Source organism: Taudactylus pleione, unplaced genomic scaffold (genome assembly GCF_031769625.1).
Source record: "Taudactylus pleione unplaced genomic scaffold, aTauple2 ptg000314l, whole genome shotgun sequence".
NCBI lineage: Eukaryota > Metazoa > Chordata > Amphibia > Anura > Myobatrachidae > Taudactylus > Taudactylus pleione.
In genome coordinates this window covers 13,756,942-13,779,777 of record NW_028284715.1, presented here as the reverse complement: position 1 = coordinate 13,779,777, position 22,836 = coordinate 13,756,942, and the positions used below count along the sequence as shown (strand labels likewise).

General features: G+C 42.8%; 1 protein-coding gene, 1 long non-coding RNA gene and 1 pseudogene across 4 annotated transcripts in view; 2 read left to right on the top strand and 1 right to left on the bottom strand.

Annotated features, from left to right (window-relative positions):
• The window catches only part of MATN2 (matrilin 2), a 120,858-nt gene that overhangs the window by 71,235 nt on the left and 26,787 nt on the right, over positions 1-22,836 (top strand). For all 3 annotated transcript variants that reach the window (XM_088442617.1, XM_088442618.1, XM_088442619.1), the window contains exons 6-9: positions 1,635-1,757; positions 2,121-2,243; positions 7,851-7,973; positions 17,870-17,992. In XM_088442617.1, coding sequence (XP_088298743.1) covers positions 1,635-1,757; positions 2,121-2,243; positions 7,851-7,973; positions 17,870-17,992 — 492 coding nt within the window. The remainder of the gene's footprint in view (positions 1-1,634; positions 1,758-2,120; positions 2,244-7,850; positions 7,974-17,869; positions 17,993-22,836) is intronic.
• The window catches only part of LOC148510664 (uncharacterized), a 77,164-nt gene that overhangs the window by 49,170 nt on the left and 5,158 nt on the right, over positions 1-22,836 (bottom strand). The window contains exon 2 of the long non-coding RNA XR_015869378.1: positions 15,360-15,404. This is a non-coding gene — a long non-coding RNA (uncharacterized LOC148510664). The remainder of the gene's footprint in view (positions 1-15,359; positions 15,405-22,836) is intronic.
• LOC148510665 (5S ribosomal RNA) lies at positions 22,547-22,664 on the top strand (annotated as a pseudogene).

Below are 22,836 nucleotides of genomic sequence, written 5' to 3'. Positions count from 1 at the left end.
GTACATCATATAATAATGTAATATAGGGTCATATACACAAGAAAGAATATTGTCTGGATAGTTATTAGAAAGTTGCACTATCAATATGAAACACGATGCACATGATATAATACAAAACGCCCCACCTCTGTTGCCACACATGTCAAGGGAATATACCTGGTGTTAGTTACAAAATATACTCTAAATATACAGATGTGCCCACATACATCTATCCTCCGTGCGCTACAAGTCGTGCCACACATAACACGGGAGCTCGGTGTGACTTGGTAGCACTGAGTGTCTTTTCGTGCGTCTTTTTACCTTCAAATGCATCTTATTTGCACAACGATGCCAATAGATAGCACAAGCAGCTTCTGTTGATTAAAATGATATGCAGCATGCCTATGTTCTGTGAGCGAGTGCAGGTGTATCAGCTGAATCACTGTAACGTAGCATTTCGCATGCAGATCCACCCGCAGACGCACAGAGAACATAGACATGCTGCATATCATTTTAATCAGCAGAAGCTGCTTGTGTTATCTATTCACATCATTGTGCGTATAAGATGCATTAGAAGGTAAAGAGACGCACAACAAAAACGGTCGCTCGGCACTACTGAGTCACGCCACGGCAGGGCGCGACTAGAAGAGTTGTTTATCGTGGCAGGAGACTAGATGTATGTGAACTCATCTCTATTTACTTACAGAAGGGATAGCAACTCATGGCACTCCAGCTGCTGTGGAACTACACCTCCCACCATGCCGTGTCACAGTTTCGCTGTTATGGCATGCTAAACTGTGGCAGGGCATGCTGGGATATGTAGTTCCACAGCAGCTGGAGTATCACATATTGCTTACCCCTGACCTAAAGCAGTGGTTCTAAAATAGGGGTAGCCAAGCATGATCCTCAAGAGCTACCAACAGTGTATCTTTTCCAGGTTTACTCACAGAATCACAAGTGAAATAATTAGTGAGTAATGACTACACCTGTGCACCTGCTTAGTGGACTGGAAAACATGAACTGTTAGTAGCTCTCGAAGACCGGGTTGGCTACCCTTGTTCTAAAACATATCCTCAGGATCCCACACAGTTCACATTTTCCAGGTCACCCAGCAGGTGCACAGGTGTATTCATTACTCACTTGCACATTTAAAAGATACCCAGGCGGAGCTAATTATTTAAATTGAGATTCTGTGAGAAGATCTTGAAAACATATCAACTATTTTGGGTACTGAGGACCAAGGTCGAGAACCTTGGTCCTTTTGCTCTCTAGCTGTTGTGAAATTACAAGTCTCAGCATACCCTCCCACCAATCAGCTGGTAAAGCATGCTGGGACTTGTAGTTTCATAACAGCTGGAGAGCCACAGGTTGACTAGCCCTGACCTAGAGTATGAAATGGGAAAAGTGAATGGTTAGACAGTTCAGTGCATTCTGTACTACAACATATTAAAATGAAAAGTTAGTTTAATTGAGTTGAGGATGTATCTTACCCTGTCAGACAAGCTTCCAAAATAATTTAGTTAGCAGCTCTCTGCATCTCTTACCTTGTTCTTCCTTTCAGACAGGCTCCAAATCATTAAAAATGAAAACTGATTCTACAGCTGCCATTATAGATGTGAATATAGTTTATAAATTAAATGTTTGTTTTCTTTTAGTTGAAGATTATTGTGCCTTGGGGACCCACGGTTGCCAACAGGAATGTCTTAACGCTAACGACTCGTACATCTGTCAGTGTCGCCCTGGTTTTATTCTGAATCCTGATGAGAAAACTTGCCGGAGTAAGCATAACGAAGCCATCCTCTCTTTCTGCTGTTATTGTCGGTGTCAGCTTAAACTTGGGAAGGAAAGTGACAATGACACTGTTATTTTGCTGATATTTTGTTCCGCCGTACTCTAATCAAAGTCACGCAATTCTCCCAGCCCTTTTGGAACCAAGTTCTGCTGTCTATATAGAGGCTGTTCCTACGGATTGTTAGAATTTCATACTAGGGAAGATGATCGATTTGTTATCTAGAGAAGCAAAAGCCTGATGTACAAGGGATAGCTGCACCTCACAGGGGTCTCTGTGTAATGCATTATTTATGTATGTTTATACCATACGCACAATACATTATTAATAGTTGCATGTTTATTTCGCACAGGACCAGATTATTGCGCCTTGTCTAGTCACAGCTGTCAACATGAGTGTGTTAATACCGATGAGTCCTATTACTGTAGATGTCGACAAGGATTTTCACTTAATCCAGACAAGAAATCTTGCACAAGTAAGCATGTGTTTCCCATATACAGTGAATTCAATGTGATATATCTATTGTTTGTGCCATTTAAAACGGTTTGTTACCCCTCCTCCCAAGAGACTAGTGTAACAGTGGGCATCGCACCGCTGGTTGAGTGCTGTAATAGACCATTGCACAGGGTGTTCCGCCATATTGACTGTATTAGTAAACAGGCTTGTGATTGGACAAAGGGCGCTGGTGTTACTAGCATTTCTAGAGGGGCGTGGTTCCCGACCCATGCAGGACTAATAGGTAGTGGCTTGCGGTGTCGAATAAAGATCTAAATGTGATATTATCTTACCTATGATTCTACCTTACATTTATAAAAAAATGTTCTGTCTGTTTTTTATAAATATCCCTTTAATATGCTTTTGCTCTGATTTGATGATGTCATGTCCCATTTTTTTGTTGTTCTTTACGAAGTCTAGGAATGTCCTTCGGTGGGTTATCTATCGATGGTACAATTGGTGGTTAACCTCAAAGTTATAAAACCATCAATAGGTTTGACCACCCATGGTCATCCCTGCTCCGGGCAGTTCTTGACATTATCCATCTAAAGACAGGGCTGGTGATTTGTTTATGAATTGCAGCTCATGCGATTGTGATGAGTGCAGGTGGGTCAGGGTCACATTGAATGTTCTATTATGTATATTTGAATATATTTGTTGTAGTAAATATTTATTATTCTAAATAGAAGCATAAAAAGGAATTCATTAACCTTGTCAATGCTGGGAGTTGTTCTGTGGGATAAGATCATTGCAAACTCTGGCTTCCTCCGCATTACATTATACTTTCAGTGCTGGCAGAACCTCTTGGTGTATTTTGCTTAAGTCGGAGTATTTTATTAGAATTGTGTTAAAAGCACCAGATAGGGGTAAATAAACAACTAATAAATCACAGGCAGCTCTCTCACTAATAGTGTCGCAGGCAGTGAAAGGGATATTTAATAAAAATGCTAATTACTCTAAGAATTTTTTCTAGAACTGCACTAGAATACTTGCTTTTCGGTTTTCTTTTTTAAATGAAAACAACATAAGAATCAGTTTGTATATAGCAAGACACTTTGTAATATCCAATTAATGAAACTATGTTTGTTATTCAGTAGGATAGGGGTTAAAAAATAACACTTCATTCTCAAAAATGCCAAGATCCAATTCTATTTTGTAAGAGGGGCTATAATTCAGAATTGCAGGGGGAGGAGAGAGCACTCTTTGTTTGCCATGCGTGATGCTACATACATGTTACTCTCCATCCATTTATCCAGATTATGCAGTAGAAAGATTCAGGGGTCTATGTAGTAAGCAGTGTTATGAGAAAGAGTGAAAAGTGATAAGACAGTGATAAGGTGCCAGCCAATCAGCTACCAACTGTCATTTTTCAAACACAGCCTGTAAGATGACAGTTGGGAGCTGATTGGCTGGCACCTTATCACTTTCTTATCACTTTTCACTCTGTCTCCTAACACTGCTTAGTAAATAGACCCCTCAGTGTTCATTTATAAGCAGATGCGGCGTATGGTTGCATGTATGTAAATAGGGGGCTTGATTCTGACGCCATCGCGGCCAACCTTGCATGTTTAGCTGCGGTCGCGGCTGCGTCTATTTGCTAATGCCGCTACAAAGCCGTTCCCAGGTATAGATCTGTACGTTCAAATGTGCAAGGACTGAGACCCCCCCTCATTACCGTCTGGTGCATCTTTAAGTGCACCATCGGTCACACCAACAAAACTTGCACCAGCCTATGGCAGGTACAGACTCTCCACCTGTATATGGCCTCCTACGTGAGCAGCTGTGTGTCTCTACATCTACACTCAACCATTTCCAGTGACACGCCCGAGACACTCCCATAAGAAGCGACATCTCCGTGCATCTGTTTAGCCACCGCTGTGTTACCTCCCAGTCACCGGCCCACACATTTCTGCCACCATGTGTCTAAATTTGTTTTCCGTACACATTTGCGTAACAATCAGAATTAATGTGCGGCGCGGCTCAGACACGTGTAAACGAGAAGCACCGCTGCAGCTTAGGATGCAATCTAACTTTGGTGCCATGGTTAGCCTTGCTGCCTCACAGCACTGAGGTTCTGGGTTGATTCCAACCAAGTTTCTATCAGTGTGGAGTTTGTATGTTCTCCCCATGTTTATGTCGTTTTGTTTTTTTATCCGGGTACAGCAAGTTTCTCCATCAATCCAGCAACATACTGGTAGGTTAATTGGCCTCTGACAAAAAATAGCCATAGTGTATGTGTGTGTACATGTGATAGGGCAACCTGTGGTTCTCCAGCTGTTGTGAAACCACAAGTCCCAGCATGAACTGTCATGGTTTTAGCATCCCCTAATAGTAATACTGTGGCAGGGCATGCTGGGACTTGTAGTTTCCCAATAGCTGCAGAGTCACAGGTTGGCCAGGCCTGCATTATGTCATTAAATAAGGTCTGGTACACCCAGCGCATTGGAGCTTCTACATTCCTGCAAGTGTAAACCAGTAAGAGGTCATTGCAAGGAAGTCCACATAAAATTCATAAATAGGGCATATATTTCTCCCTCCCAAAGGAAACACTTTGTCCCAGATGAAGCAAGCTGCTGCCATAAGTTCTCCAACAGCGACTGATCACTGTTTCTGGGAGTGCAGGAAGGTCACGCGGTTCTGGAATAAACTTTTAGCGTTTGTCAACTTTCTAGTAACAAGGCTTCCTGCCCATGTGATTCCTATGCTATTTTGTAATTTGACATATGGGCATCTCACCTTCCAGCGCAGGCCACCTCTAAGCTCTTCCCACTAAGTTCTGACAGTCTTAAGGGGCGATATACTAATCTCTGGAAAGTGATAAATTGGAGAGTGATAAAATGAGGTTAAGCATTCACAGTTGGAAATTCTCTATTTCGAGTTGAGATCAACCTTCCCAGATGTGGAAACCAGTGTGGAATGATATTATGATAAATGGGGCGTCTATACTGAGTCTTTAGACGCAGCCACACGGGCTGATGTTATGAAGGTTTTTGGCAATACCAGTTGGCATTTATACAAACTGTCCAATGGCTCTGCCTCCGCACGCCTTTAAACGCTTTCTGATTCGACGTTTATAGCTGATCAGACGGGTGTTTTGTTGAACAAGTTGAACACTCGATGCCCTAAACCCTGCACCGACCGGTCCCCCCCCCCTTCTCCGTTTTATTGTATTCTTTTGTAACTGTTATTCAGTTTTCAGGTGTATTTTGTTAGTGGTGCTATTCCCTCATGCTGTAACTCAATGATGTTTGTACTAATATGTTATTATTAGAGATGAGCGGGTCCGGCTCCCTGAGAACGGAACCCACCCGAATTTCGGGGATCCGGGGCGATCCGAGTGCAGCTCGGATCTCCCTGCCTGCCCCGGTTCCCTGACCGGAGGCAAAACCTCGCGACCTCTCTGTCGAGTTGCGAGGTTTTGTTTTCAGCGGACTTAACGCTGATTGGCTGAGAGAGCCGTCTGTCACGGCTCTCAGCCAATCAGCATTAAGCCCATTGAAAACACTATAAAGGAGGGAAAAAAGATGGCGCCCGCCAACCCACGCCGCCTGACACCGCCGGCACCCCCCGCTGCCGACACTACCGCTGCCGACACTCCTACCCAACGTACTGAGGACACCGTCAGTGACTCCCACACTGCCGACACTCCCATAGTGAGGACACCACCAGCAAACCTGCACTGAGGACACCGCCGGCACCCTGCATTGAGAACACCCCTGCACTGCCGACACAATCAGCAAACCTGCAATGAGGACACCGCTGGCACCCCCTCTCTGCCGACTCCGCCGGCACCCTGCATTAAGAACACCCCTGCACTGCCGACACAGTCAGCAAACCTGCAATGAGGATACCGCTGGCACCCCCGCTCTGCCGACACCGCCGGTACCCTTCACTGAGAACACTGCCATTCCATATACTGAGGACACCGCCAGCAACCCCCCAACTGCCGACACAGTCAGCAAACCTGCAATGAGGACACCGCTGGCACCCCTGCACTGCCGACACAGCCAGCAAACCTGCAATGAGGACACCGCTGGCTCCCCCGCACTGCCGACACAGCCACCAAACCTGCAATGAGGACACCGCTGGCACCCCCGCACTGCCGTCACAGCCAGCAAACCTGCACTAAAGACACCGCTGGCACCCCCACACTGCCAACATCACCGGTACCCTTCACTGAGGACACTGCCAGTACCGCAGCACTGTTATTCCATGAGGTCACAGTCATCAACCCCGCTCTGCCGACACTGCTGTCACAGTAAGTGCACTATTGGTGTATCCAACCCACACTGTATAACACACTGTATCCATGTTGGAAATTAGAAACTGAACTGCCATATGTTAGTGCCGCCCACTGTGTCACTTAGCTTAGTTAGCCAGCTGGCTGGATGCAACCTTTTGGCCTTAACTAGATTAAGCAAATGATATTGTGAGTGGTCAAAAGTGATTGGAAATTACTGGAAATAAATATTATTGAGGTTAATTATACTGTAGGAACAAAAACAGGCCAATTTTATGTAACTTAGCTGTTTTTATGATTTTTTTTTAAGAAAAAATCCAGATTCAAATCCAAAGCACGAAAACAAAACACAGAGGTGAGGTTTTGGCAAAACCAGTCCAGATCCAAAACCAGGGTAGATCCAAAACCAAAACACGGGGGTCGGCGCACATCTCTAGTTATTATACAGATTTGCTGTATTGTTTCCCATGTGTATTTTGTGATAGCCATGGATATTTATCAATGGTTGTTACTACTCCTCTTCCTATAGTGCACTGTGGGCCTAATTCAGACCCGCTCGCGAGCGCTGAGCGCTCGCAAGCGGGTCGATGGTGCCCAAGTGCGCATGCATGGGCGAGCACTAAATTGCCGGAATCGCACGTAATTGACCCCTAATGGTGCATACACACGGTCAGATATGTCAGTTGAACGATTGAACAATTTGCAAACGATTTGCGAACGATTGAGCGAGTTTTTACTGTATTAAAATGAATGGAAATCGTCCAAAACTGACTGCAAACACATCAGATATCATTATTTGACAAACGGGAATGCGCATCGTTCATTGTTGCCCACATGTCAGGTTTTTCTTTCAGATATGAACGATTGAACGATCTTTAAAATCGTTATCGTTTAGATCTGAAGAAAAATCTGACCGTGTGTATGCACCATAAAGCTGCATACACACACAACGATTTTGTAAATGAACGATTTTAGTAAACGATCTTCGTTCATTTTTTCAAGGGAAAAATGAACAAAAATCGTTTAGTAAAATTGTTAATTTACTAAATATTATGAACGATTTTTTTTGAACCACAAACGATTTTTGCATATTCCTCTAATGAAAATAGTTGAGTTGGTTAGTCTGACTGAACTACAAACGTGAACGCGCATGAACGATAATCGTTTTAACTTAGAAAGTGAACGATTTTATCAACAATTAAACAATATCGTTAACGATATCGTTAAGAGTTAAACCTGTAAAACCAGTTTCCATTCTTCCTTCCATAGGTCTCCTCTCATGTGGCAGCAAATTGACCCTTTTCCTTGTTTTGAATTTTTCCTTTTCCTTGTTTTGTCTCGTTACAGAAATTGACTTCTGCGCACAGGGCAATCACGGATGTGAACACGAATGTGTGAGCGCTGACAGCTCATTTGTGTGTACATGTCGGAAAGGCTACGCTCTGCACCGCAACGGGAAAGCATGCCGGAGTAAGTTGCTATAGAGATGTCATATCTCCAGAAACACAGGCACGAGGGGCCAAGGAAAGCGAGGGCTGCAATTATACACGGCAGGAAAACACAAGTGAAGTCCAAATACTTCTACGTATATGTAAACTTTGTGATGCTGATAGGTTACAGCTGTCTCTCTGTAGTGTATTAGAAGTAGGGTGAGGCACATACAGTGGATCACAGTGACTCCTCTGCTGTTCCCAGCTACATAGTCCTTTTTCAGATTTTATATTACTTTAAACTTCTAAAATACTTAGCATACTCAGGTCACCAGCAGGAAGTTCCTGGGGCTCAGAGGGGGCAGGGTCACATGAAGACCCCCTCACCTGGCATCGTCTGCTTCGCAAAGGACAGCTCTTATCGCAAGAGCTGTCCTTTGCGATACTAATCACATATATTAGTACATATGCGATTAGTAAGGTTGAGGTGACTGGCGGAATGGTCACCGCAACCTTAATACATCCCGCCCTATGTCTCTTCCAACACAGTGTAGGAGATATGAGCCGGAGCAGGGCATTGGTAGTAGCATAGGGTGAGTACATCTGGTAATGCCCCAGGGCATCCCACCCTGTGCGACGGTACTGGTCGGTGCGCCGTTCTTATGGCCCTGCGCCTCCCTATATTGTCACTTACACCGTGTCTGTTACAAACTATTGGGATTTCTGCTGTAATTGTGGCTATCTGGTCCCGGATGTATTATATTTTATGCCAGAAGTAGAGGCTCAAGAGACATGAAGGTGGGGTAATTTGTGTCAATGACAAAACTGTGCACATCTATATAATAATAATAATTGTGTGCATATGTGCATTTTTTTTGTAAATCAGATATACTGTATCCACATAGGAATTGGTATGAAATACCGTCGGCCTCATGGCCGGCGGTTCGATTCCCGTCAGCGGCAGCCCGACAGAAGCAGAGTGTGACGCAGCGGAAGCCCGACAGCGCTGGAAATCCCGATTGTGGATAGGTAAGTATCCACTAACCTAACCTAACCCCCCTAACCCTCCTTAGGGGTGCCTAACCCTAATCCCTCCTCTAAGTGCCTAACCCTAACCACCCCCTTCCCCGCTGCCTAAACCTAAGTCCCCCGGGGGGGTGCCTAACCCTAAGTCCCTCCCGGGGGTGCCTAACCCTATCCCTCCCTCCCCCTAGCCTAACCCTAACCCTTCCGGGGTGGTGCCTAACCCTAAGTCCTCCCCGGGAGCCCTAACCCTCCCCCCCCCGCGGCTGTCCGCTCGCGGCACCCGGCATCACTACGATCGTGATGCTGGGCGCCGGTCTCCCGGCGTCGGGGAAATGCGGGCGTCTACATCTAGACGCCCGGCATTTCACCCTTGCCGGGATAAGACAGTCGGGAAGCCGGCTGCTGGTATTTAGGCACTTGGCTTCCCGATTGCACCCTCCACATATATCTAGCCTCTTTGCATGTTAAATAGCTCTCTTAGTCACGCCATGCCGTGCCGTGACTCTGTAGCACCAAGCGTCTTTTCGTGCAACATTCTTCCTTCAAATGCGTCTTATTCGCACAGCGATGCGAGCACAAGCAGTTTATGCTGATTAAAATGATATGCGGCATGCCTATATTCTGTGTGCGGCTGTGACACTGCTGTAACGTAGCATTTCGCGTACAGATATATCCGCAGTCACACACAGAACATAGCCATGCCGCATATCATTTTATTCAGCAGAAGCTGCTCGTGCGTCCTATTCGCATTGCTGTGCGAATAAGACGCATTTAAAGGGAAGAAGTCACACAAAAAGACGTTTAGCGCTGCAGAGTCACATGGTGCTCTTGCGTTATTTGCAACATGACTTGTAGTGCACGGAGGATAGATGTATGTGGACACATCTGTATGTATTTATAGTGACAGATTTAACTTAATAACTAGGCTAAATTTATTATAATCAAGATGTTATCATAACCCAGCAGTTCTTTAATCTCCAGTCAGTTTCAAGAGCCATTATTCTGAGCCAAAACACTTTTTATGGGATAACAGATGCAAAGGTTTCTTGAAAGAAAAAAGTCCTTTACAAACAGCTGTTTGGCCCCAATTTATGATACATTTCCCGGTGAATTTGTACCTGCAGCCAATTAGCGTTTGGGAATATATGATTCTTAAGCAAACTGCAGCTTAACATGGGAGAAGCATAAACAAGTGATAAGGATGTTTGTAAACCAGCCAGTGCACATTTAGTACAATGTCAACTTTAATTGTAAACAGCTGTCAACATGAACAAGCCTCTGGTCAGATTGGTTTCAATGAACGTTTTAATTCATTGTAAAGCTGCATACACACGTAAAGATTTTGAAAATCTGGTAAGGTATGAAAACAAATGACAATCAGCAATTTGCTCCCAAATGCCGGAAAATGGACAAAAACTATTGTTTGAACAAATTGTTTAGATCAAACTAGGGATGTGCAGGCTCGGATAGGTTCGAATTATCCCGCCAAGTTCTGATTTTTCCCGCCAAAAATCGGGTCTCAGAAAGAGGCAAAACGTCATCTTTCATGGACAAACATCATCATCCCTGGAGAAAAGTCCATGGAAGATGATGTTTGTCCATCACAGATGACTTTTTTGCCTCTTTCTGAGACCCGATTCTTGACGGGGAAAAATTTGAACTTGGTGGGAAAATTCTAACCTATCCGAGCCTGCACATTCCTAGATCAAACATTTAACAAACAAAAAAATAAGTACAAAACATAGAACTGTATAGAAAACAAAAAACACAATAATACAAAAATCTGTCTTTGTTTTGAAAATAAAGAATTTATAAAAAATTTTTTAACAAACTTGTCTGACGACCATTTTCATCTGTTTTCGGGCATTTAGGAGCAAATTGCTGATCATCAGATACTCCCATACCTTACCAGATTTTCATTTCATTCCAACCAATCAACTAGTTGGATAGTTGGACAAAAAATCTTTACGTGTGTATGCACCTTAAGGCGATCTCCACCCTGGAGAATTTTTAAGGTGCTTTGGGCCCAGTCAAGGGGGTAAATTTAATAAAATAGAGATTTTAGAAGTGGAGGTGTTGCCCATAGCAACCAATCAGATGCTAGCTATTATATTCTAGAAGGTAGAGGGGTAATTAATAATAATTAACTTAATATTTAATGTAGAACCTTAAAAAAGAGTATTATACCATATAGGTAGATTCTACAAAATACATAAAATACATCAAAGGACACATACAAAAGTGGTCAAATAAATTGAACAAATTATGAAGTCGAATATTGACCACAAACGTGTACAAAAATCACGAATTATTAATGTACATGATAGAACAACATATAAGTCAGACTCCACGGGGGATTATAACAGTCAATACGTGATCTTAATTGATATGGGGCTCAGTCTTAACAATAAATTAGCATTTTCATATTGCGGAGTATCTAATTAAAGTCAAATAGAGTCAGTAAGCTGATCACATTTATAATACAAATCAATCAATTCAGATATATAATACGTTGTTTCAAAGAAAATTCTGTCTGAAGATAAAGCATGTGGCGAAACTTAATTTAGATTGTAATGCAACACCCTAATCGCTGATTAATAATTAGATGATCTTGATTAGTAGGGAAAACACAACACACTCAATTATACACGTATGATGCAGTAATGATCCACGAGTTAGGTCAGCAGAATGGTTCAAAGTATAGAGACATTAATATAAGTGCTAATCTGTACTCAGATAAATGAATGATCATAGGTTAGATAATTCACGTGAAAAAACAAGGTCAAGTCTAGGGAGACTGGGAGTAGGACCTTATAAACAAGTACTCGAGGACAGAATAATACATTTGGACCATCGAAGGAAGTAAGACGTGAGAAACAATTGCGCACATTCACTTCTGCTGTCGCCTGTCTAGATCAAACGGGATGAGAGAGTGACTGGTATGTTAGTCTCGGAGGAAACACAAAGCAATGCTTCTGCTTTCTGGGATGTCAGCTGTGTCTCTCCCCTGTTGTCAAAACATTGCAGGGGGGGTCACAGAAGGGAAACCCAGATGAGAGAGCTTGATAGAGGAAAAGAAAAGATGAGGTAAATATAGGGATGTATTCCAATTAAATCTTTATGGTTGCAGGCAAAATACAGCTCAAGGAAATTAAATACCTATGGTACAAAGTAACAGTGTGGTCACATGGGGGAATAATGTCCCTTCATAGGCTGTAAACTGTGTATTGTATAATGGAAATATACAATTGGCCCTGGACACACACCTGAAAAGGAGTGCTGTCACTGAGGGTCGAATCTAAAAAAAGAGACTGAAATGCGCACTGTATGTGTGGGGAAGGAAGTAAGAGCTGGAGTTCAAGATCGCGGGGTCCCCTCTAATCTCCCCCGTCTAGATCAAACAGGGGATCAGAGGATGGGGAGTGTCGCGTGAAATCCAGGGAGAGAAGAAAAGAGCAGCGCTACCATTCATAGAGGAATCAGCTGCAGCTCTCCCCTGTTACCAAGCGGCATAGCAGGGGGAGCTACTCGCTGGAGTGCTCAGACATGGCAGCCTGATAGAGAGGATAGAGAGATACCTTGGCTCCGTGGTCCAAAATGTAGTTAACTGCAGAGCGGGTGTGTAGCGGGTGGCAAGTAGTCTGCAAATAGCGGGAGCATGGACGCGCTTTTCGCCGGGAGGCTTGGTCACCTGATCTCGATATTCTGGAAGGTGCTAGTTACATGTTAAGTAGAATCTGATTGGTTGTTATGGGCAGCATCTTCAGTTCTAAAAACTCTCACTAAATATACCCTACGGTGTCAGGTTCAGCGGATGTGAAAAGTTGTAATGTGCACCTATATCCAATAGGGAGGACATTCTTAAAATGCCGAATTTGGAATAGAGCAAGTTGGTCACATGAGGGGATCCCAGGTGTGGATTGTAATGTGGGCAGCCCAGTGTTAAGGTGCGTGCACACGGGAAGATTTTTTAGGACTACTGAACGATAACGACGTCGTTATCGTTCAGTTGTTCAAAAAATCATTTAGTTTCTGAGTTAAAATGATGAACGTAAATCACAAATGCACGCTCCCGTTTGCAGTTAGTAGTTTTCGTTCATCGCCTGAACCTCCTGTCCAACCTGACGATAATGTCAGGTTGAACATGTTCGGGGATGAGGGAGGGAGCCCGGCACTAAACAAAATCGTTATTAATTATTAATTATTATTGTTAATCGTTGTTAATAACACTGAGCACACCCCTCCCGGGGATACACAGGATGATTTTCGTTCAAGGAGAAAATCGTCCCGTGTGTACGCACCTTTAGTATTGCTGCAGTGCTGAGGTGGTTGGGTTAGACTCCCACCAGTGTTCTATATTGAAAGAAAGGGAAATATATTTTTGCAAAAAAGCTTCATGCATGGTGTGAGAAATGAAAACAAAAAAATAAATAATCTGTAAATTGACAGCAAGAAAAGAGACATAAAAAAGCAAACAACATACTTATATGAAAAAGTAACAATACAAAACATTACAATGCTCTCTTAGGGACCCATTTATCAATGAGTTTTATCATAAGCTACAAGTTTTAAAACTCGTTGCATATGATAAATGGTGCTCCAGCCAATCAGCTACCAACTATAATTTTTCAAACAGATGACAGTTAGGAGCTGATTGCCTGGAGCACCATTATCATACGCACCAAGTTTTAAAACTTTTTGTGTATGATAAAACTCATTGATAAATGGGCCCCTTAGTCATTAATAGAATAGATAATGGACAAGATACGGTGACAGTCTCCGGTAAACCCCCCCACAACCCACAAACGGTCAAACTGAATACAGAGACAATGTTTCCTTAGGAGAGTTGCCTATAGAGGTCGTTGTTTCAAAAATAACATTTTGAGCCACCGTCTATATGATCGTGAGCAAAGGAATAAGCAAGACTTTCTCGGAGCCAAAATCCCAATTGTCATAATTGCAACAAAGCATTGCTAGGATCCCGCCAAAGATGTAGGTGGGTAACTAAAATAAGAATTAAAGTATTTTATTCCCAGATTTATGTATTTTTCTACGCCCCCAAAATTGGTGAAAGAATCTAGCTGTCGGGTGTCGACACTTCAAGCAAAAAACGTAATTACCCGCCACCATGTACCTTCTCTGGCCCTGGGACAAAAAGACTATGTATAGTTTTGAAATGGACCTCTAGAAGTATAGCGGAATGTACTATTTACATAAAGTGTGAAGTTATAGAGGGGATAGGTCTATGCATAAATCATTCTGCTCAATGGCAGCTAGCTTGCTGCATGGTTTCAGCAGAATGGCGTAGAAAATCAGATGACAAATAACGAGTTCTATAGGGGTTAACGCCAAGGAAACACGGCAGAGCCGGTAGGTCATCAGTGGGAGGGGCCACGGCAGCGGGAAGAGCCTGAATGTAAAGCCGGACTTACAAATGCCAGTAAAACTGGGTACATGAGAGTATTTTTCACGAAGTGCTAAAAAAAGACATCAAGGCGCCCCCAGGGTCAAATACATCCCAAATGGCTGAGATGCCCCCAGACCTTCATTTCAAAAATAGACTGTTCTCCAAACCGGGTGTAAATTAAGGGTTGCCCCAAAAAGTAGAAAATGGCGTAGATAAACACATTCTACTTTTCAATAACATTGCCAACATATCATACTGACAATTTTATTGGTAGGGGCCGTCATAAGATTGTTGCCCCGAGGCCCCCACAAACCTTAATCTGGCCCTGTTAAGTGTTAAGTAGCACTAAAGGCACACATCCACTTAAAGACATGAAAACGACAGCACGATTATTGACACTGTAATCGTGCAGTCGTTTGTCAGTCTGTGATGAGCCTGCACTGAATGAGCAGTCATTCAGTGTAGGAACATCAATCATCTGCAAACATGCTGAACCTGACGTTATTGTCGGGTTGTCCAGCATGTTTGCCCGATGATAGATATCTATACGATCAGCGGGAGCGCGCATCACTGGTTATTTTAGACATTTTTGAAAACGATTTGCAAACAATTTATGAACGATAATGATATCGTTATCGTTCAATCGCTCAACTTAATCGTTTAGTAGATGGGTACCTTTAGATAGACCAAACCTTACCCAGCTCATGTACCGCGTCCTAGAGGTGGTGTCACAGTTTTGCAGCATACTTGTGCCTAGATTGTTTTTTTCAGTTCTGCAAACCATGCACATTCATATCACAGAAAAGTATATATATATTTTTTTATTAAATTGAATAATGGGCATTAACACACACACATACATAAGTAGTTCATGCTGTAATCAGTTACCCCCAACTGGGTTATTCTCCAGAGAGCTACAGTGCTGCTGTAGTGATGGAAAGGTCCCACCACCGCCCTATAGCTGTGAATGCCTGATTTGCAGCAGTTACTTACATGGTAGGATGACCTCTGTAATCATGTCCCATAGCGATTTCAAACCTGGGAGTGGAAAAATTAAAAGAACAGTTCAGTTTGGAATCTCTGTAAAGGAAACCAACCTGGAAAAAAAGTTGTTGATCCAGTTACATTCATGTTATTCAATCCAGGGCTCGATTTTTTTTTAATTTTTTTTTTAAATATCCTTACATTTACCAATGTTGTGTAGTAATTCCATGCATCATTGAATACAGCTTGGTGGGAGTATTGCAGATAACAAAAATGATGTAATATGGATCAGTGTGGGAGAGCAGTATGCAGGGTACAAGCACAGAAACAGTACATTAATCTTATACAAGTGACATGAATACATGCTGATATTATTGTGATATATATTCTTATATTTAGAGAATTGTGATGTCACTTGTAGCACATGACTCTTTTTTAAGTGCTCCGGATGGAATGAATAGCTGTCAGTGCAGTGAAATCCTGCTATAAGAATCATGTCATATAACTTGTGGAATAATCTATTATTACTGTGACATTATAATTATAATAAAAGGTGCAGCCATATGCAGATACAAGTTCACAGAGATCTCAGTTGGTGTCTCATATTTTGACAGTTTTGGGTAAATTACTCCCGTTTGTTTCTAAAAACACATCAAATCGCACCAAATAGTCACGTTTAGCGCGTCACGAAATATGTGACTTAGCCGCACCAAGACACTCATCCTAAGTACCTCATACACAGTAAGCAAACTAAAGCTGTGTAAACTGAATGCGATCCATCACACAATAGTTCCAACACGGATCGGAACGATATATTGTGTGGACCGTGTAGTGTGTATGCCCGATTGCGCGTGCATGCGTCCATCGCATCGTTCCATCTGCTGTGCTGCACAGCGACGCTGTGATAAATGACGCCATGCCGCTACATGCACATTGCTCCATCCTACACCACTGTGTGCAGTGTGTACAGACGGCGCAATGTATCTTTGCATCGCATCGTCCCATCTGCTGTGCTGTACAGCGACGCTGTGATAAATTACGCCATGCTGCTACATGCACATTGCTCCATCCTACACCACAGCGTGCAGTGTGTACAGACGGCGCAATGTATCTTTGCATCGCATTGTCCCATCGGCTGGGTACACAGTCGTATTGGGTGTACCTGTACCCAGCTTAAGATGCAGAATTAGGTAAATGTAGCAGAAGAATTACAGCAGACCATATTCACGTCATACCGTGGAAGAAGGACACACACACACACACACACACACACACACACACACACACACTATGGTTTACTAACCTACCATGTTATTGGAACTTTTGAGGAAAGTGAAGCACCTGGATGCAAACCGGGTAAGAACATATAAACTCCACACATATAGTGTAGTGGTCAGGACTTTAACGAATGACCTCAGCGCTGTGAGTCTTTAATGCTAACCACTCTGCCAACTTTGCTGCCCCATACTCTTACAATATGCAATATACAACTTTTACTGTCATTTTTAATCTAATAGATGGAAAAAAGTCCCATAATAAAATGCATACATGGAAATAAACTCCCCATCGTGCCAAGGGACTGATTCAGACCCGCTCGCAAGCGGGTCGATGGTGGGCCAGTGCACACGCGCGAGCCCGGAGCGAGCTCTAGCGCTCACATCCAAAAGGGGCGGCTGTCAATTGGTGATCGAAAGCTCGCCCCGTTTGGAAGGCGGGGAGGGGGGTGTGGCTGGTCAAACGGAGGTGTTCCTGCAGGAACGCCTGCCGTTTGTGGGCAGCCCTACTGACATCACGAATTATGTCAGTAGGTGAAATTCCTGCTCTATTAGAGCAGGAAGTCCACTGGGGCTTGTGGCCACGAGACCCTACCACAAGGTTCTCATCGCAAGCCCGATGGTCGCGATGGTCTTGACCATCGCGACGATCACCTGGCCGCTCGCAATAGCTGTGGGTGGTCACCCATAGCTATGCGAGCGGCCAGGAGGCCGCACAAAAAATAAAATGCCCTGATTCAGAGCGAGCGCTCTTTCAGAGCATCCAGCTCTGAATCCGGCCCTAAGTGTGAGCCACCACAGTGCAATATGTTTGTGCTCAATGCACTGACACTCCATCAGGCACTCGCCTACCAGGGGTGACCTCATGAACTGAGTTGACCTCTTCCATTTCAATCATGATAATTGAAAATGTCTTTGGCTCTCATCACTTAGAGAGGGTAGATTGAGCATGTTACTTTATTTAGTGTTTAAAAAACGTTAAGGCATTAATAGATCCAGAAACTTATTTTAAAAGAACTTACTATTAAGAAGGCAGGATAATCGCATGCATGAATTATTTAAGCATCATTTACAATATAAAAAGATGTACTTTTATCTGCGACTGACTAGTTATTAATCTTTACGATTTGAACAATTGTTTTTAAAGTGAAAATATATCTGAGAAAAAGGTGACACTCAGCCAATAACTCAGGGCTTTGTAACTTCCGCCCTTACATTATGTCTTTCTGTTGTCTTTGTTACCAGAAGTAGATCACTGCTCTGAGAGAGATCATGGATGTCAGCATGTGTGTACTAACACGGAGGATTCATATATGTGCCAGTGCAACGAGGGATTTGTCCTGAACAAAGACATGAGGACCTGTAGTGGTAAGATGTTTGTATTACATATTTGTAGTATAGGCCAGAGCGTATAAATACGCCCTCAAAGAGCATCTTTCACTTACACACAGTGCTATTTTTCAGGAGGAACCTCTCATTAACTATGACGTAATGTCCTGAGCCAAAGTGTATTTTCCATAAGATGAGTTTTATTTTAAAGTCCCTTTTGAGCACCTTCCTATTGAAATACTACAACCAATATATGTATATAATATGTTTATATACATATATAATTGTTTTTCTATAGCTTCACCCCGAGTAGCTCCACCTCAGGGGCGTATTAAGAGAGGAGGGGGCCCGTGTTCATTCGTCATACAGGGGCCCCTCCTCTCTCCACAGCGGCCGGCAGTAGACTAACGGCTGACCGCAGCAGCAGTAAACTCTGGGCACAAACTAGTCTACTGCGATTTCCTCACTGCGAATGCGGGAAAATGGCCATGGCAGCCACTTTCCGGTGTTTTGTGCAGGGCTAAGACACCTGGCGCGGGACCTCGGAGCGGTAAGTATTAGAAGATATGGGTGTGCGGTGTGCGACCCTCCCTGTGATCCGTGTGCACCGCACACCCTGCACCCATTTTAAATACACCCTTGCTCCACCTACAGTTCCTGAATCTATTTTCCAGAAAAATAGCACTGGAGGCCGCCATTTTGGGGCTTAATCAATATTCCTTACAATACACCAGTAATCTGTGACCTCAATGAGCCACCTTCCTGAGCAATAATCACCCAGATATACACCCCCCTCCCCAATCAGTATGTGCCAGGTATTAAGTTAACACCACCCTTTCCGCCAGTAAAGCATGTGTTTTCACAATTTTCTATCCACCCATTAAAGAAACAATGCAGACGTGACACCAGAGTATGGGCTTTCATCTGTGGAGAACTATGTGGAGAGTAAGTCATGGCAGTGAGTAGGGATTTTGCTGCCCTTATACAAATTGCACTTTCAAAGACAAATTTTGTCATTTGTAAGCATCATCTTACTTTTTTTGCATATATACAGTCAGGTGCATAAATATTGGGACTGACAGAATTTTCATATTTTGGCCTCTATTCACCACCACAATGGCTTTGAAATGAAACAAACAAGATGTGCTTTACTGCAGACTTTCAGATTTAATTTGAGGGTAATTACATCCAAATCAGGTGAACGGTGTAGGAATTACAACGGTTTCTATATGTGCCTCCCACTTTTTAAGGGGCCAAAAGTAATGGGACAAACTAAACAATCCTAAATCTAACTTTCACTTTTTAATACTTTGTTGCAAATCCTTTGCAGGCAATTACAGCCTGAAGTCTGGAACGCATAGACATCACCAGACGCTGGGTTTCATCCCTGGAGATGCTCTGCCAGGCCTCTACTGCAAATGCCTTCAGTTCCTGCTTGTTTTTGGGGCATTTTCCCTTCAGTTTTGTCTTCATCAAGTGAAATGCATGCTCAATCGGATTCAGGTCAGGGGATTGACTTGACCATTGCATAACATTCCACTTTTTAGCCTTAAAAAAACACTTTGGTTGCTTTTGCAGTATGCTTCGGGCCATTGTCCATCTGCACTGTGAAGTGCCGCCCAATGAGTTCTGAAGCATTTGACTGAATATGAGCATATAATATTGCCCAAAACACTTCAGAATTCATTCTGCTGCTTTTGTCAGAAGTCACATCATCAATAAATACACGGGAACCAGTTCCATTGGCAGCCATACATGCCCACGCCATGACGTTACCAACACCATACTTCACTGATGAGGTGGTATGTTTTGGATCATGAGCAGTTCCTTTCCTTCTCCATACTCTTCTCTTCCCATCACTCTGGTACAAGTTGATCTTTGTCTCATCTGTCCATAGGAAGTTGTTCCAGAACTGTAATGGCTTTTTTAGATGTTGTTTGGCAAACTCTAATCTGGTCTTCCTGTTTTTGTGGCTCACCAATGATTTTCATCTTGTGGTGAACCCTCTATATTCACTCTTGTGAAGTCTTCTCTTGATTGTTGACTTTGACACATATACACCTACCTCCTGGAGAGTGTTCTTGATTTTGCCAACTGTTGTGAAGGGGTTTTTCTTCACCAGGGAAATAATTCTTCTGTCATCCACCACAGTTGTTTTCCGTGGTCTTCCGGGTCTTTTGGTGTTGCTGAGCTCTCCGGTGTATTCTTTCGTTTTAAGAATGTTCCAAACAGTTGATTTGGCCACACCTAATGTTTTTGCTATCTTTCTGATGGGTTTGTTTTGATTTTTCAGCCTAATGATGGCTTGCTTCACTGATAGTGACAGCTCTTTGGATCTCATATTGAGAGTCGACAGCAACTGATTCCAAATGCAAATGTCACATCTAGAATCAACTCCAGACCTTTTACCTGCTTAATTGATAATGACAAAACAAGAGAATAGCCCACACCTGTCCATGAAATAGCTTTTGAGTTGATAGTCCCATTACTTTTGGCCCCTTAAAAAGTGGGAGGCACATATAGAAACCGTTGTAATTCCTACACCGTTCACCTGATTTGGATGTAATTGCACTCAAATTAAATCTGAAAGTCTGCAGTTAAAGCACATCTTTTTTGTTTCATTTCGAAGCCATTGTGGTGGTGAGTAGAGGCCAAAATATGAAAACTCTGTCAATGTCCCAATATTTATGCACCTGACTGTGTGTGTGTGTATATATATATATATATATATATATATATATATATATATCTCAAAATAACGCCGGCACTCCACAGGTTAAATAACATCCAAATGCCTGGGTGCCCTCTGATGGTCCAAACAGGCCAAAATGTACACATGCAAAAAACAGCGGCACTCACAGGACTTGTAAAGAAGACTCCAGACTCCCAAGGTCAAGTTCAACGTTTCAGTCAAACGACTTTTATCAAGAACCATAGAACAGTTAAATGGTACATACCTATATACCAGAGTACATCCCATAATGACAAATCGTGCAGCCTGCCCAGCGTCTCCCGCTGGATGAAGTGACGTCATCAGTGCGGGACCCGCCTCCTAAGGATGACGCGGCTGCCGGGTGCATCGCTCCTATGGTGATGCTCCATAGCAACAGAGCTCACAGCGTGCGAGCGTCCAGCCGATCACGTGACCTCCCTCTTACATGCCAAGTGTGAGCAGCATGCTGTGTGTTAGATGCCGTGATGACGGCAGACCTGACAACACAGCCTAAAATAGCGCATGTGCCAGACAATCAAGGACTGGATGTGATAGAATGTCTCAAACTTGGATAACGCTAGAGACAATGTCCGCACATATAGATGTACTTTGAACAAAAGCGCAAGAGAGGTATACATATATGTAGGATCGGGTGCCTGGGCAGGCTGTCATAATATATAAAGAACAAAGTGATATTATAATGATGATGGGTGCCAATGAACTATAATGGTACAAAACAAAAAACATATACACCAATGTGACAAGGTGTGCAAAAGTGAGCATAATACCTACAATGAAGCTGCGATAAAAAACAGATAATGAATGTAAATAAATGGAACTAAAAAAACATATAATAAAAAATGATAAATGCTGGGAACATAAGGATAGGATCACAAACCATAAGGATTGGTCATAAACCAACGGACAGCAACACTTGGTTACATGCACAGAGCCACCATCCCACTTCACTTAAGAGGAGTCTACCATATTCGCAGTTCCTAAGAGCACTTAGAATCACCAGTGATCCACAGTTGGCTGATAAAGAAATCGAGAACATGATTGAAAAATTCGTACAACGAGCATACAAATACAAGGATCTTCATCTAGCCAAACAGAGAGCCATCGTACGCAACAAACAGACTACTACACCAAATGTCTCCACAACAAAGAACATGAATACTATGTTATTCATAAATCAACATAACATTCTACTTCAAAACGTCTTTGGCCCATTATTAACACCGATAACTCCATTAAACCTTTGAGGAACTCTAGAATCATGCTTGGATACAAACGCGGTAAGAACCTTAAGGACTGGTTGGTCCATAATGATGTTAATTATGGTCCACACAAAATTGAACAGCTTTTTCTGGCCAAAAAAACGGGATGTTACCGGTGCACTGGTTGTACCACCTGTAGCTTTTTGGAGAGCCCGTGGCTCGTAATTTTAAGAATTCAAGACATCCTTTATCCAGTTTGGTGTACAAATTCATTGATCATATTCCACCTAACAAGAGGGCAGGAGACCGAGAAAAGAAACTTCTTCAGCGTGAGGTGTTCTGGATCCAAAAGATGAACACAGTATCTCCCCATGGACTTAACGAACAATTATCTTTCTCATGTTTCTTTTGAAAGTGAGATTATTTTTATCACTTGTCAGAGTCAATTGACCCTGCAATTACTTATTGGGCATTTATTACCCATCATCATATGTTCTTTCTCTCAGTGGCCCACTATCTAGTTTGTCCTTTTCTACTTTGGTTTCTTCTCTGTGTTGTTTTTACTTGATATTTTATTTTATTTTTTTTCACTGTCTTTGTTATTCTTGATGGTATGTTTAGAGTGATCCAGGACTTGATAATCTGGATTGTATACATTTTTGTTACAGTCATACTACACTGGATACGCCTTATACCGTCAGATCTTTGAAGCTAAGCAGTGTAGGCCAGTTTAGTACTTGGGTGGGAGACCCCCAGGGAATACCTGGTGCTGTAACATACTGAGATCCACAGTTGTGCCTCATCTGATCCATCCATCACTTACCTCTTGTCTTTTGCCTTGTCCTTCTGATCTAATCTTTTTACTCTCATTTTTTATTTTTCTTGTTCTGATTAATTACAAAAAATAATTTTTCCACAGGCTGATCAGCCACCTTTGTTGTGGCATGGAC